This window comes from Syzygium oleosum, unplaced genomic scaffold (assembly GCF_021117445.2).
Source record: "Syzygium oleosum isolate NSW1041296 unplaced genomic scaffold, Sole_v2.1 Sole_v2.06, whole genome shotgun sequence".
Lineage (NCBI taxonomy): Eukaryota > Viridiplantae > Streptophyta > Magnoliopsida > Myrtales > Myrtaceae > Syzygium > Syzygium oleosum.
This window is the reverse complement of record NW_026607490.1, coordinates 2,074,950-2,089,841: the sequence shown is the minus strand read 5'-3', so window position 1 is coordinate 2,089,841 and position 14,892 is coordinate 2,074,950. Positions and strand designations below refer to the sequence as shown.

The 14,892-nt window shown below is 42.3% G+C and overlaps 1 protein-coding gene, 1 long non-coding RNA gene and 1 pseudogene across 2 annotated transcripts; 2 read left to right on the top strand and 1 right to left on the bottom strand.

Moving 5' to 3' along the window:
- The first annotated feature begins 168 nt into the window (after positions 1 to 168).
- Positions 169 to 12,907, top strand: LOC115688828 (uncharacterized). The gene is made up of 7 exons (XM_030614748.2): positions 169 to 268; positions 10,372 to 10,429; positions 10,519 to 10,573; positions 10,668 to 10,718; positions 11,705 to 11,796; positions 11,872 to 11,949; positions 12,508 to 12,907. The coding sequence occupies exons 2-7, from the start codon at positions 10,374 to 10,376 to the stop codon at positions 12,656 to 12,658; spliced, it is 483 nt and encodes a 160-aa protein (XP_030470608.1). The 5' UTR covers positions 169 to 268; positions 10,372 to 10,373; the 3' UTR covers positions 12,659 to 12,907.
- Positions 1,080 to 5,016, top strand: LOC130138444 (nifU-like protein 2, chloroplastic; annotated as a pseudogene).
- LOC130138445 (uncharacterized) lies at positions 6,431 to 8,995 on the bottom strand. Its single transcript, XR_008816844.1, has 4 exons — positions 8,121 to 8,995; positions 7,956 to 8,038; positions 7,578 to 7,756; positions 6,431 to 6,868 (listed from the first exon to the last, which is right to left on the bottom strand). It is a non-coding gene; the product is annotated as an uncharacterized LOC130138445 (long non-coding RNA).
- Positions 12,908 to 14,892: the final 1,985 nt, after the last annotated feature.

Below are 14,892 nucleotides of genomic sequence, written 5' to 3'. Positions count from 1 at the left end.
CTTACTAGCACGTTGAACATTGCCCGACATTAGCCCACCCAAGCCCAAATGCAGCATGCTTCTCTTTAAGAATGGATGTCTTCGGCCCGAAAGATACCCGGCCCAGAAAAGATCGGCCCGACCCGACCCGGCCCGCCATTCGAACTGGCTTAGCCTAAAATGCTAAAACCACCTCAAAACCCCTACTCGCTCGCTCTTCGGACTTCAATCATCGAATCCAAAGGCCGCTTCATCATCGCCTTCTCCGGCCGCGCGTGATCGGACTCCGGTACGTGTTTCCCTTCGTGGGTTTTCTTTGAAATGTGTTGTTTGCTCGGTATATCGATCTTCGCCCCGTTCCTCCTCGCCGCCGCCATCGATTCGTCGTGTCCGAGACTGAAAATTTACGCCGCGGTCGGAGGCGGGTTTGAACCGTCTGCGCGAGATTTCCCACGTTTTGGTTTTTACTAGGATCGGGACGCTTTGGATGAATTCGTTTGCTTTGTGACGATAGATGAGAATGTTTCGTGGAGAATCGTTAATGAAGCTGTAATTTAGAAAAAGAAAAAGGACCCTGAAATGATGAACTTGGCCCGACCATAATGTCATAACCCTATCAACCATCGCCGCGCATTAGGAAGCTTGGTGGTTATTAATGTTGAGAAAGCTTCTGTTTTGATAAATTCTTGGGGATTGAAAATGGCCAACGTGTCGGTGTCGGACACGTCGACACGCGTTGGACACGTCGACACGCGTGGACACGCCTCCGACACGCGGTCAACACGGTGTCGGATTTCCGACACGAAGTCAACTCTCCGGACACGCCTCCGACACGCGAGTCCGGCGTGTCCCGAAGAGTAAATTTGTAAAAAAATGAAAACAGAGAACAATAAAAGGCGTCGACCACCAAATCAAAGGAGAAAATATTGGGTGAGTGGAATACTCCACGTCAGCAATACACAACTCCATTGGGTGCGTGACACGTGGCAAGCGGGCCCACAAATCAGATTTATTAAAAAATCTGACTCTTTCCCTTCTTTCTTCCATCCTCCGTTGACCCTCCGTCATCTCGCGGCAGCGAGCTAAGAGCAGTTTGAGCTGAAAATTTTTGAAAAAAATCAAGCGCCCTCTCTCTCTCCTCTCTCTCTTTCGCGCTCCCCATCCACATCTGCTCTGCACTCCGTCTCGCTCGCGCCGCGCCGACGCTGACGCCGCCTCCGACGAGCGAGGCCCTAGCCTCCGCCTCCGCCTCCGCCCTAGCCTCCGACGCCGATGACGCCTCCGACGAGCGAGGTCCGCCGCTCGTGGTTCGTCGCCTCCCACGAGCAAGGTCCGCTGCCTCCGACGAGCGACGTCCGTCTCCTCACGCCGACGCCGACGCCGCCTCCGACGAGCGACGCCCTTGCCTCCGACGCCGCCTCCGCCCTAGCCTCCGACGCCGACGACGGGCTGGGATTTTTCCACGGTGGAATCACAAGAGGCACCATATATTTTCTCGACATCTCACAGTTCCGTTTTCTTGAGGGAGCCGACCAGAGTCCCACAAACTGAAATCCGAAGTCCGTCTCGCTCGCGCCGAGCCGACGCCGACGCCGACGCCGCCTCCGACGAGCGACGCCCTTGCCTCCGACGCCGACGCCGACGCCTCCGACGGGCTGGGATTTTTCCACGGTGGAATCACAAGTGGCACCCCATATTTTCTCGACATCTCACGGTTCCGTTTTCTTGAGGGAGCCGACCAGAGTCCCACAAACTGAAATCCGAAGTCCGATTGTTCTTTTGCTTCCCTTCGCATTGCTTGATAAGCCATCGCCTGATCTGAGAGCTGATCCGTAAGGCATGACATTCTTCGCTTTTGTTGTTTTTCCCCCCTTTCTCTCGATCTCTCTTGCTCTTTCTCTGCTTGGTTCTCTTTTGACTTCATGTTTTGGTCCCTGAAATTGGGTGATGAATTGTTAGAGTCTTGAAATCGATTGCGGTGGGATGTTATTTGCTGCTTATGATTCGTGACTGGGACGAGGTCTGCAGTTGATAAAGTTCGCTTTTTGTTGATAAATTCGAGGAGTGGTTTTTGTTCTGTGTGAACGTTGACCGAGTGCATGCTTGTGGTGCTGATTGGAATGGTATTTCGAGGGAATGGTAAAAAAAAAAAAATCTAAACTTGACTCTAATTTTGTTATCTGGAGGAGGGATTTCTTCTTCCTTGTGTTTTTCTTTTGGTTCTTGGCTTTTCTCGATCACTATTTTAAGGAGGGCACAGTTCGGCTGTGCTTCAATTGCCCCTGAGGATGCTCTATTTGATCTCTCTTTCGAAAGAGAGGAAGGAAGCAATGTGGGTGTGGAGTGGCTGTCAATTTTTTTGTGGTGTTGTAGCTTTAGAGCTCTGTTGTCCTGTGCATGGTTGTAGTGATGGCCACAGAAGTGATTGAGTGATCTTTTAGTGTGTTGTACTTTTAGAAAATGCTATGTGCAAGGATTTGGCATTGTGCAAGTTGTTCTGCACAATGCCAAGTAATCAAATTTTTTTTCCAGAATGAAGGATTAGAAGCTATTAAGTGCATATAGACAGATATTAAAAATCAGCTTATATCTGTTTTAACTGCTATAGTTTTTGGAAATATAGCACCTCTTAAAAGCTAGAAGCGAGGGTTGAAAAGTCCTCTCAAACACCTCTGAAGACTTCAATTTTATTTTACCTTTTGGTTTTGCGTGTTGGTTGTAAGAAACTGCAAAAAAGATGATCATCTTGTTGGTTCCTTGATTAACATGCTGGTCTCTGAATTTGCAGATGAATTCTCATGCACCTGGTTATATATTGAATGTCGGAATATTCAGTTTACATCGTTTTGTGGTGACATTGGGTTGGGTTGGGTTAGCCATCTCTTTCACTGCATAAGAGTGAGAGGAGAGAGAACTTTAAGGTTTGTTTCCTCTTGGGTAAGTGAAGAAAGACCTTGTTTAAGGTCTATCGGTTACTTGGACATACCAGTGAGTCTTCTACTATGGTTCTACCAACCCAAACATTTGTGCACATCTCTTCTTATCTTCCTCTGGCAATCTTTGAGAGGTATCTTCTGGAATTGATAGCTACAATAGGAGCCATCCATCCTACTCAATGTTGAAACATACTTTCGCCTAATTGGCTCCCGATTTAACCCAAGCAGCATCCTGTTCTTGTTTCTTCATCTGGGGCACTCTTTTTTCGGGGAATAAAGATTGTGATTTCTGTGGATTTTGCTAAGTGTTCCTCCTTTCTTGACTTGTAGTTGTGAAGGCTGTCGCTACACCCGAGTCAATGGTGGAACTTCCACTGACAGCAGAGAATGTTGAGAGTGTGCTTGATGAAATCCGACCCTATCTAATTTCTAATGGGGGTAATGTTGCATTGCATGAGATTGATGGCAATGTTGTAAGGTTGAAGTTACAAGGAGCATGTGGTTCTTGTCCAAGTTCTGTAATGACAATGAAGATGGGCATTGAGTGTCGTTTGATGGAGAAAATTCCCGAAATCATTGCAGTGGAACCAATAGCGATGAAGAAACTGGCCTTGAGATGAATGAGGAAAACATAGAGAAGGTAAGTAAGATATCGCAGCAAATATATGTTGTTTGGTATCATTAACGCTTTTGTCCTTTTCCCCAACTGTTAGGACTGATTTTCTAGGATATTTCTCCTTAAAGAATTTCTTTTTGTTAACTGCTTCAGGGTCTCTAATTAGGTATCTCTACTTGCTTATTTTTTTAACAAATGGGTTTGGATACTTTTAGTAATGGTGGTATTGGATCCCTATGCTCTCGAGTAACGATTGGCTTGTATTTTTTCTTTCCTGCTAAGCTTGATTTCTGTCCTTATCTATCCCTTGCTAATGGTGGTAATGCATGTGGTACTCCTCAACTTTACGAAACCTTCACCAGTTGAGGATTAATTGCTGACCTCTTTTTCAGTTGAGCCTGACTACATTGCCAACTAGGTCTCCTGGAATTAGTTTGGATATTTTAACTAATGATAGGTTTGGATCCTTGGGCTCTCAACTCAAGTAATGGTGTGTTTGTCCTTTGCCTTTCCTGCTAAGTTTGATCTGTCTTTCTATTTACCCCTTAGCATCAGGTTCAGGTCCTCAAGTCCACAAAGAGCTCACAAGTTGAGGATCTATTAGTGACCTGCCCAACTGTACTGCAAATAACTCAAAAGTATTGAATCTCGGTCTACACAAATGTAGTGTAGGAAATTCATGTGTGCAACTCATGCACTAAAATTTAGAACTTACCAAAAGAATAGAGACGGTCATTGAAAGGAGTTAACAATTTTTTTTTTTTGGTCAGAAAAGGAGTTAGCAAGTTGGGATTTGCATTTTTTCAGATATTCTCTTTATCTTGGGACTGAACTCACACACTTGTTTGCCATAGCATTCTTGACCTTGTCTGTCCATCTGTCTGTCTCAAATTGCATTTGCTTGAACAAGCCTCGGGTCGCTTAGGCAACCCCATTAAGATATCCTTATGCGCGTGACCTGGAATTCTGCTGGCTAACATGTTATTGCTTGATTATTTCAGGTTCTTGAAGAGATAAGGCCATACCTTGTTGGTGCAGCTGGCGGACCACTTGAGCTAGTGGCCATTGAAGAACCAATAGTTAAAGTTAGAATAACTGGTCCTGCGGCTGGGGTCATGACTGTTCGAGTTGCTGTCACGCAAAAACTACGAGAGAAAATTCCAGCCATTGCAGCTGTCCAACTTCTGTAAAGTCATTGGGTAATGAAAGGTATAAAGCATTTAAGGTCTCATCAGTGCAGTAAATTGTGTACAGTTTTGAAAAGTCCTCTAATTTTGAAGCAGAGATAATTCGTCATTGATGTAGCTTTTCCCACCTTGAGTTGCAGCAGTGGTTGAGCCTCTGCATCCAACTTTATGATTGTATTCCAGGTTGCACACAAGTTCAAAAGGTTGATCTATTCGGGAATTTTCTCGAGTTATTAAATAATAATAAAAAACAGAGAGATTATGGAAGTAAATATTCTCACATTTATTCTTACTGCAACAGTCATTGTGGAATTGATCAACAGCATTGGTAGAATTCATGGGTTTTAACAGAATACATGTATATATTTTACCTTGATGATTTAACAGGAAATACTAAAACCGTAACTATTCGATGGGATTCTTTAACAACTTTATGTGATATCTTTCATGTTTTAGTTAAATAAGAAATATTTCTGGAATTCCAACAGTGCTTATCTTGATTTAGTTTACTTTTACAGGCCAACATAATAGTTGTAGTAGGGTATATAATAGAATTAAAGGTTGGTTGCAGAGTTTTTCTTCTGCTTTTCCCGCTTTGGAACTGAATCTCCTATATCCCGGTTTTGCTGCTGGAGTCTCTCTCTCTTCCCTTTTGTTGGTCTTCGATTCTTTCGTCATTGTTCTTTATTTGATTGGTAGACTCATCAAATGGGTGGATCGGGTTGGGTCGAATCATTTTCGACCCAAATAAATCCATTAATCCGTTTTGACCCATTTTCCATGCAATGCAAATTTAGTGATTCATATTCGACCCAACCCAATTCATATTGTCAGAACATTTTCATATTTAACCCAATTAATAAAACTCATATCCAAAGTAATGCGAGAGTGCGGAGTGAGCGAGTATAAGATCGAGTGAGGGCGAGAGAGAATAAAGAGGGAATCGTAAAAGCAAGTTAGGTCTAAGTTAGTTGCAAATCATTTAACACTCATATTATGTTGGGCTTTACCGTCCTAATCTCATTTATTGAATATAATGAACTTGTATAACAACTCACTCGATCATATATGAGTTAAGAAATGGTTTTACAACTCATTTTGATAGCCACATTAATTTGGTAATAGAGCCGGTTTTGTGGGAAACTAATTGCTACCCAACGTTCTATAATTCAAAAGCCTACGTCGAATTTGCTTTTTGATTTTTGGGAGGAGAAAACGATTGAACGATGATAGAGGCAAGTTTTGTGTGTCGACCTGAGCCCAACTGGACTTATGCCAACTTGCGCTTGCACGTACACCGGACTAAGTCATTCAAGTTAGCCATTTGCGACCCATATTAATCCAAATCTCTAATACTCTACCGTGTTGCTCCTCGCCTAATTACAAGCACAATCGACTGAGATTAGCGCACCAAATTGCCGACCACAGCTAATCCAAGCCAATGGGGTCTCGATAAAAATTGTTTCATGTGGCCTTAAGGAAGACAAAAAAAAACAAGACTGATGATGATCCGTAATCACATCCTAGAGTTTTCAACTCCAAACATGTCATTTTTCATAATAGTGGTAATTGCCTCAAACGATTTGATGGCAACTACATCAATCATAAGTGTCTGCCGTCCGTTCTTATCGTTCTGCGCCGTGAAATCCACATCGAAGAATCCATTCATCATATATGTATGGAGAAAACTTAACGCCCAAGATGTCAGCAGGAGCATTCTCTAACTTTCCTTCAAAATACAAAAACAAAACAATTGCGAGTTTTACTGAATACATTCAATTGACCACATACAAGGCAAAATTGAGGGGAAAATTTGTCTAACTGATAACTCTTATGATTCTTTACCAGATTAATGCTCAGAACCTATTTATATTTAGCGTATGCAGAATAACAAAATTAATCCAGAGCTTATGAGAAAAGGCTGCTGGACAGCCCTCCCATCGCCATTTTGGTTTCAATTTATATCGCCATGTGACTCAGCATCATCCTTCTAGAGCACGGCTCCGTTTAATCGTCGCATTCAAGTATGCATAAATCAAAGGATCATTTCTCAAGAATCATCTTTCAGTGACAGTAAAGTTGGATCACCGAATCAGCACCAGCTGTGAACAACCAAGGTTGCCGTGGATGGAATTTGCAATCCATCACCCCTGATGATTAGAAGAATAATAAATAAGTAAAAATATACCCAGAGGTCAGTTTCTTATCTACATTGCAAAGCTAGTTAGCTTGTAATTAGATGTGCAGACAATGACAGTGTTAGAGTAGAGGGGACCTGTCCCAGCACAAATGTTTCAAACCACTTGGTTGTAAGATAGGAACATGGCCCTGAGGCAGGATGCGTTTTCTCCCCCATTATAAGGTTTACGCAAGAAACTCAGACACAAATATCAGAACAACTTAATTAAATCACTAATAAAAAAAGGTCAGTGCTCTTTCAATCAACTTCCTGATGCACCGTCCACGATTATCCAAACTTTGATCTGCTGCCAAGTATCTTGGATAGAGAGACTGCATAGGTTTCACGTAGCCCCAGGCTCTAGCCTCACCTTAATGATGATTTTGTCAACAATGGAATAAATGAATGGTGACGTCTAGAAAATCTTATGGCCAGAGCTGCTTTAAGCCTTTGTCAACAAAGAAAGAAGCTCTTGCATTGCCCTAAGCCGAGTGACATCAGCAGAATTGTGGACCTTTTAGTGTCCCCAAGCTATTTTATAAAAACTCACTCATCCTTGACATGATATCCTTCTTAACACTACCCCCCTCCCCCCCAAAGAAAAACTTCATGAAGCTAGGGATAGGTATTCCTCCTCAGTGTCAATAATTTTCTACATAGAAAAGAGTACGAACACTCACCTCTTCCATTTGAGCTTACATGCCCTCGGAGAATTTCCAACGGAACAATGAGAGGGTTCTGGTTGAAATCTGAATAAACCATGCCATGGAACACATAGGCTGTGCAATCATCAGAACACGATGCAAAAAGGGGGTATGAGCGATGGAAGGCCATATTTGTAATGTCCTTCGAATGACACCTGACAATCAGAACAAACAAGTAACAAGCTGAAATCTACCAGACTATATATCCATGCCAACATTAAATTTTCTACCCAGAAAAGGCAATCGTGTAACTACAAACAACCAACTCAGTTTGATCAGCTACACTTCCCCAAAACGAAAATTCATCCAATTCTCACGACTTTTAAATTGTCACGAAGATAATAGCAAACTTACTGGAGTGTTTTGTAAGGTTGAGGCGAAAGGTCCATATCAAACCAACAGAGTTTTCTCTCTGCTTCCAACAATTAAATTATCCCCTGCAAGGGAAGACAACTAAGAATTATGGGGATCTAGAAATCAACAAGGAAGAGAACACTAACATTAGATTTTCAAACATACCTTGAGGATGAATTGCAATTGAGGAAACTTCACGAAGTCCAGTCTCAAGCTTTTTAATGAGTTTCTGCTTCAAGAGGTCATACATGCGAACATTCTTCTTAGTTGAAACAAAGAAGATGGATCGAGAAGGATGCAAAACTGATGAAACTGGAAGACCATGCAACTTGAATGGGATCTTCTGAGTAATCTTCTTTGACAACTGGTGTATTAAGATTGCTCTTGATTCACGTGAGGAAAGTTAAAGGAAACTACTTAGAAAAAGTGACTAAACCTACTGCAAATTAAAAAAGTAACACTCCACAAATTATGGTGATCTCAAACCAGAAAATGCTAAGAAGCAAATAAAAGTTCTTACTTACGTTGTTTGGGAAGTCAACTGACAAACAATTTTCGCCTAGGACAATACTAAAAGAAGACGGAAGCTCATGGCCAAAAGATGCTTCTACCAAAAAAACAGGAAGAGAAGATGACAAGTCAAACTACCACATTAAACATACATGTCTGCCTACAACGGTCTCAATTGTGTCACAGGCTTATAGAGCAAGGATTGTGAGTGTGGCAGTGTCATTAGATCTCTTGTAACAAGAAAAAGTTGGGGGTCATCATTTCCGCTTACCCTTTATTGGCTGATACAGAAAGAGAGAAAAAGGAGAGAATTTGAAAAAGAGTCTATCATCTCTGTGATCACTCAAAGCTGTTTCAATACCTTAAGACCTTTAGTATTGTACAAAATTACTCATGGATGCAAATACTCTGGTTGACATTGATTCTTGTCTTGCAAACAACGCCCTATTTTGTTTCTACCATCGTTTTCCCCCAATACCTTCTAGAAAAAAGTCTACCTACTACTACAACAACTGATGTTCTGGGTTCTTTCTTGTGTCGCTATTTTTTTTATTTTATATAAAAAAAAAACATATATATATATAGAGGCTCGTCGGAGGCAGCGGACCTTGCTCGTGGAAGGCGACGAACCACGAGCGGCGGACCTCGCTCGTCGGAGGCGTCATCGGCGTCGGAGGCTAGGGCGGAGGCGGAGGCTAGGGCCTCGCTCGTCGGAGGCGGCGTCGGCGTCGGCGCGGCGCGAGCGAGACGGAGTGCAGAGCAGATGTGGATGGGGAGCGCGAAAGAGAGAGAGAGAGAGGAGAGAGAGAGGGCGCTTGATTTTTTTCAAAAATTTTCAGCTCAGCTGCTCTTAGCTCGTTGCCGCGAGATGACGGAGGGTCAACGGAGGACGGAAGAAAGAAGGGAAAGAGTCAGATTTTTTAATAAATCTGATTTGTGGGCCCGCTTGCCACGTGTCACGCACCCAATGGAGTTGTGTATTGCTGACGTGGAGTATTCCACTCGTGCAATATTTTCTCACCAGATTAGGGCTAAAACACGATTGCCTCTTTACTTCTCTGTTCGACCGACGAACTCCCGTCCTCCGCGCCGCTCGCCGCTCCCCGCTCCCGCTAGCCGGTCGTGCTCGCGGCTCGCGGCTCGCGCTCACCGCTCCTTCTCCCTCTCCCGCTCCCGCTCCCGATCGTGCTCGCCGTCGCGCTCGCTGCTCGCCGCTCGCCGCTCGCGCTCCCGATCGTGCTCGCCGTCGCGCTAGCCGGTCGTGCTCGCGGCTCGCGCTCGCCGGTCGTGCTCGCGGCTCGCGCTCGCCGCTCCCGCTCCCGATCGTGCTCGCCGTCGCGCTCGCCGCTCGCCGCTCCCTCTCCCGCTCGCGCTCGCCGCTCGCTGCAGGTACACCTCTCTGTTTCGAAAGAAATTGTGGTGGCTGGGAACTGGGAAGAAGGGAGAAGTCGGGGAAGGGGGCGTGTGTGGGTGTGTTGGGGGAAAAGGAAAAAGTTGTGCTTATGGGGAGGTCAGATGGATGGGGAAAAGAAATTGTGGTGGGCTGCGTCTTTTTTTTCTTATGTATTGGAATATGAGAACATGAATTTTGAGGAGAAGTTTGCATATTGCATATACTCTGTTTCCCTAATTGAATTTGTAAATGTGCTTCTTTCGATCGATGGATGAGTTTACGGAACCTAAACTAGTCAAGTTCATCTTTTTATTGGAACTTAATGGTTTTATGGGTTATAATAAACCAATTGTTTTTGGTCATTATGGTATATTTAATTATTAAAAATATATATTTAATATACGTGTCCCAACGTGTCGGAAAATGGTATTTTTGAGAATTGACGTGTCGCGTCGTGTGTCGCGTGTCGGTGCAACATAGATTATGCTTACTGGGTCTACAATCTTTCGCCAGAAATGACCAAGTTTAGGAAGCTTGGTAGGCCCGCCGCTCACAGGATGTCCATGCTGAGGTTTGTTTGCGACCCTGTTCCGAGGATTTGAATTTGAACGTTTTGGGCTTGTAAAGGTTTGTCATTTGACCGAATTATTCGGTGAACAGGACAATGGTATCGCAGTTGGTGAAACACGAGCGCATTGAAACCACTGTGGCTAAGGTAAGTTGCTGTGCTATTCGTTTTTGTGTCAATGGGGTGCTTGACAATGATTACCATTTTAACTACATATGTATGATCGATCTTGAAAATGCAGGCCAAAGAGGTCCGGAGGTTAGCTGATAATATGGTACAGCTTGGTAAAGAGGTAGGATCATGTAGTTGTTCTGTCGTTATTGCCGTTGATGATGATAGATTTTCAGTTACCCCTGTAGGACATAGTTTTTAAGTTGTAGCTGATAATATTGTTGTTCGATGCCCTGAGGTGTTACGGGAGCTGTATTAATCAAAGTTTGTCTCTAATTTTTGGGAATGGTTCACCTCTTGGTGCATTTTTAGAGGTGTTAAGAAAACTTTGCTTCATTCTTGTCTTTCTCAAACTCAAAAGTGGGGTTAGGTAAGCCTTTTGCCATCACAGCTGTACTGCTTAAGTACTTGCTGGTGGCTGGTTCAATTTGGATTCTAAAGATGTTAGCTGATGCAGCTTCTGGATGTTAGGTTGTCAAAAACAAAATTCTCTCTGGTAAAATAATGCGGAAGTTATCTTGAAAGTATACTAGTTGAAATACTTTTTCTTAATTGGTGCTGAATTTGTTAATATGGGATATTTGCGCAGAAGGGCTTGAAGTTTCTAAATTGCAAGCGCTCATTTTTTGATGTTTCATTTTTACCGTTCTGTTATTTACGATTAAGATCACAATTGGAAATCTGACAAGAGACATTTTCTTGGACATAATTGTAATGTCTCAGCTGTTGACGTCTTTTACATATCAACGTTCAATTTTTGAGATTGGTACTACAATTTTACTGTTCAAACTTTGACAAGTAGGATGGTCACGTGATATTTCTGTTTGTATCTTGACTAGATATAGTTAGAGTGATAAAATTGAAAGAATATCAAAAGTTGAGTGGTTTCACTAATTCAAAGTGAAGTTCCATGGTAAAAATAAAATACTACTGAAAGTTTAACTATCGACGAAAAGTTTTACCTTAGTGTCTTGGGTACGCATCTTTGTACACTTGGTAGTTTTGTCCCATCCTATTCGACTACTTCTCTACTGTCAGCCCAGTGAAATTTTGTGCTGAGTTTATTCACTGTTTGACTTTTTTGTGATCCTTATTATATTTTGCCAGGGTACCCTTCATGCTGCTAGGCAAGCAGCTGCTTTCGTGCGAGGAGATGATGTCCTTCACAAACTATTCACAGAACTGGCCTATAGATACAAGTGACTATAAGCTCATAAGTCTTTCATCCCTTCATTTGTCACGAACCTTACCCTTTTCAATATATGTCAATACAGAGATCGAGCTGGTGGATATACAAGACTTCTTCGAACTCGCATTCGAGTTGGTGATGCTGCACCCATGGCTTATATTGAGTAAGGCCATAATTCTATTTTTTGCTTATAAAGTTTGTGGAATGTATTAACTCTGTCTTGCATGTCTGCCATCTCATGAGCTAGAACAGGCTGTGGCTATATAGTTTCTGTCACTTATGATGGAGAGAGGTAGTTCAGCGAGTCGTTAAGTGGAAAGATATGAAACTTTGACATCGGTTTCCTGTGTTTTAGGACCCTAGAGAGAGAGAGAGAGAGAGAGAGAGAGAGGGGGAGGGCGGGGGCGGCTGCTATTAGATATATAAACCAGGAGGGAAAAAGAAAAAGTTCATTCCTTATTTTGGAAAGATTGAGGGTATTATTTCAAGCATGTTTTTGAGTAAGGACACACCACCCTTCTAATGAGTTTATTAGTGGAGGTTTGAGGAAGCTTCACGTGCACACATTGACACCCAGTGAAAAGTGATCCTAATTGATTAAGTTTCCAATCTTTCTTTTATAACCTGCAAGAGTGGTTCATGATGAGTTGTGTGCATTCTCAGGGGGTTATGCAATTAGATGTCTTAACAGGTTATATTTTGCTGAATGATGTTTGAACAGGTTTATTGACAGAGAAAATGAACTTAGACAGTCGAAGCCTCCGGTCCCTCAACCTCCACAGAGACCTCCTATGGATCCCTGGACAAGATCCAAGCTTTGCAAACAGTTCGCACCGCCTAAAGAGGAGAAATTCTCTGAGCCTGACACATAAACTCGGAAGAGGCCTCTTGATAGTATAACAATGTTAGCCCTTTATTTATCAAGTAAAGGGATTCCCTTTACCCCTCATAATCTGTCATGGGCCACATAGATCAAGGGGAATCTGTGTGCTGTTTATTTTTGTGCTCTGTATTTGAGTAGTGGCTGTGGAGGCGAAATTGATAAGCATCTTCATTCTCCAGAGCGTCAAGCAAACATAGGCTTGCTCTACTGTTAATTCGATCATTTGATGGTTCTGGGAGGCCTTTGGTGTTGGATTTGTATCATTTACTTTTTTTGGGTGCTCAGGTCTATGTCTGCTTCAGAATGAAGAATTTTGAACTTCTCATTGAGCCTTGTTCCGTGGCTGCCATTCATGAACAAATTTCTCTATGTTTCGGGCTGGAAGAAACCTTCCCTTGAAACTGTTGATAATTTATGTTGTCCGCAGCGTCAAGTCTTTTAGCCAGGATTGATTGCCAAACTTTGGGTTTCGAAAGCAAAGACACTTCCATTTTCAAGGGCTTAACATGTAAGGCTAGGGGAGTGTAAGTGCATATAAACGGCAAAAGGGAATGTATTGCCGAAAGGGATGTGGGGCTGCGCGTGGATATTAGTGGCCAATGCTTGTAAGCACTTGATGAGCTCATCGGCAGCTTCTCTTTCTCTGTGCCGAAAGCAATTATGAAGAGGTTCCTTCAAGCTTTATCTTTTTCCCAGTGGTTATCCTTGAAGCTACCATTAAGTATTGCTTAAGCGTGATTTAGATGTGTTAATCTCGCTGATTTAGTTGTTCTATTGGTGACTAACAAGACCTCACTCTCTGTAGCACTTTTTTGTGTTTGGTTGTGATGTGGAAATGGGAGGAGAGGATCCAGATGATTTGCTAGGAGAGGAATAGTTGTTTGTGCACAAACGGCAAACTCCTCTTCCTCTTGTCAGAAGACTCTCCTTGGATTCACCAAGTATACCAACCAAGTATTGCCAAACACAGGGCCTATAATAAGCCAAAACTCTCCAGACAGATCCCTATGTTTTCTAGTTATATTTCGTTTTCCTACGTCTTTTAAGTGGTCCAACCAAAGAGGCTACATCAAACCAAATCTCAGTATGAACATGAAAAAGCGAAAAAAAAAGCAAAAAACAAAAGATGGGCATACCCATCAAAGGGTAAATAACGGAATGAAAATAATTTATACTCTATACTAATTATATCTATATTGGACGTGCAAGTGAAACATTGACGAAAAGCCCTCGCTTTTGCTTCCCAATGAATGCATCGACGGCTGAAAGGACTCCAACAGAACCAACACGCTTTCCGTTTTGGTCGGTTTGCTTCGCTTCTACTACAAACATTCATACGTTGTCACATCTCCATTTATACTATCTCTATACTTTTATAGACACATGGTGTTTTTTATATATTAGTTATATGGAACATAGTACTAAGATATGTGCATGGGATGGAGTAACTGAGAGATACGTAGCGATGGGTGCACGGCTCCCATCCAAAAGGGAAAAAATTAGAATAGCGAAGCTCGACTCTCATTTGCATCACAAGTGTGCGGTTGGGTCGCTGCCACGTGGACTTCTGCTGCTCCTTTTCCCACACTTTTTGAAGCTTCGAAGCTAATCTTCATGGTGGTCAATCTAATGTTTGATTAATGGATCCAGATCTATTATTATGTATGTAGAAGAGATTTTTCCCAATTATGACATTTGAGTTTGTACTTTTTTCTTCTTTTCTCTGGAATAAACTTTCCCTCACTTGAAGGCTTAGATCTTTGGGATGAGAATAGAAGATCAGATGGAAAGTGAGACGTCCCTTTGGAAAGTGATGCCTAGTGGTTGTCACCAAACTTAATTTCATTAAACATGTTAATTGTTGCCTTTGACTGCGTTTGCGCTCCCTTTTTGTTTGGTGAAATCGTTTGCGTTATCAGCCTTAATTAATCTTATTCCACCTTATTTTATCTTTGCTTTAGCATTAAGGAATGTGGAGCAAGACCAAGAAAGAGAAAAAAAAAATGGTTCCTGCAGTTATCTTCTGGTTCTTTATGATAGGGTTTGATAAGAAGAACAGCAAGAAATAAAGAAAGAGTAGAAAATATTTGATTACAAGGTGAAAAAATTCTACTTGAAGGTGTCATGAAGAACAATGATTCAGGAAAACTAAAAAATATTATTAGATAAACATTGACTTTACCAATAGGCTCATGCAACTGATATTATTCTATAGTCCTAATT

Bases quoted from the DNA above. Each gene is read 5' to 3' on its own strand.
- LOC115688828 (XM_030614748.2), top strand. From the start codon at position 10,374: ATGACCAAGTTTAGGAAGCTTGGTAGGCCCGCCGCTCACAGGATGTCC. The intron at 10,574-10,667 runs GTAAGTTGCTGT...TTGAAAATGCAG, and splicing joins TTGAAACCACTGTGGCTAAG to GCCAAAGAGGTCCGGAGGTT. The intron at 10,719-11,704 runs GTAGGATCATGT...ATATTTTGCCAG, and splicing joins TGGTACAGCTTGGTAAAGAG to GGTACCCTTCATGCTGCTAG.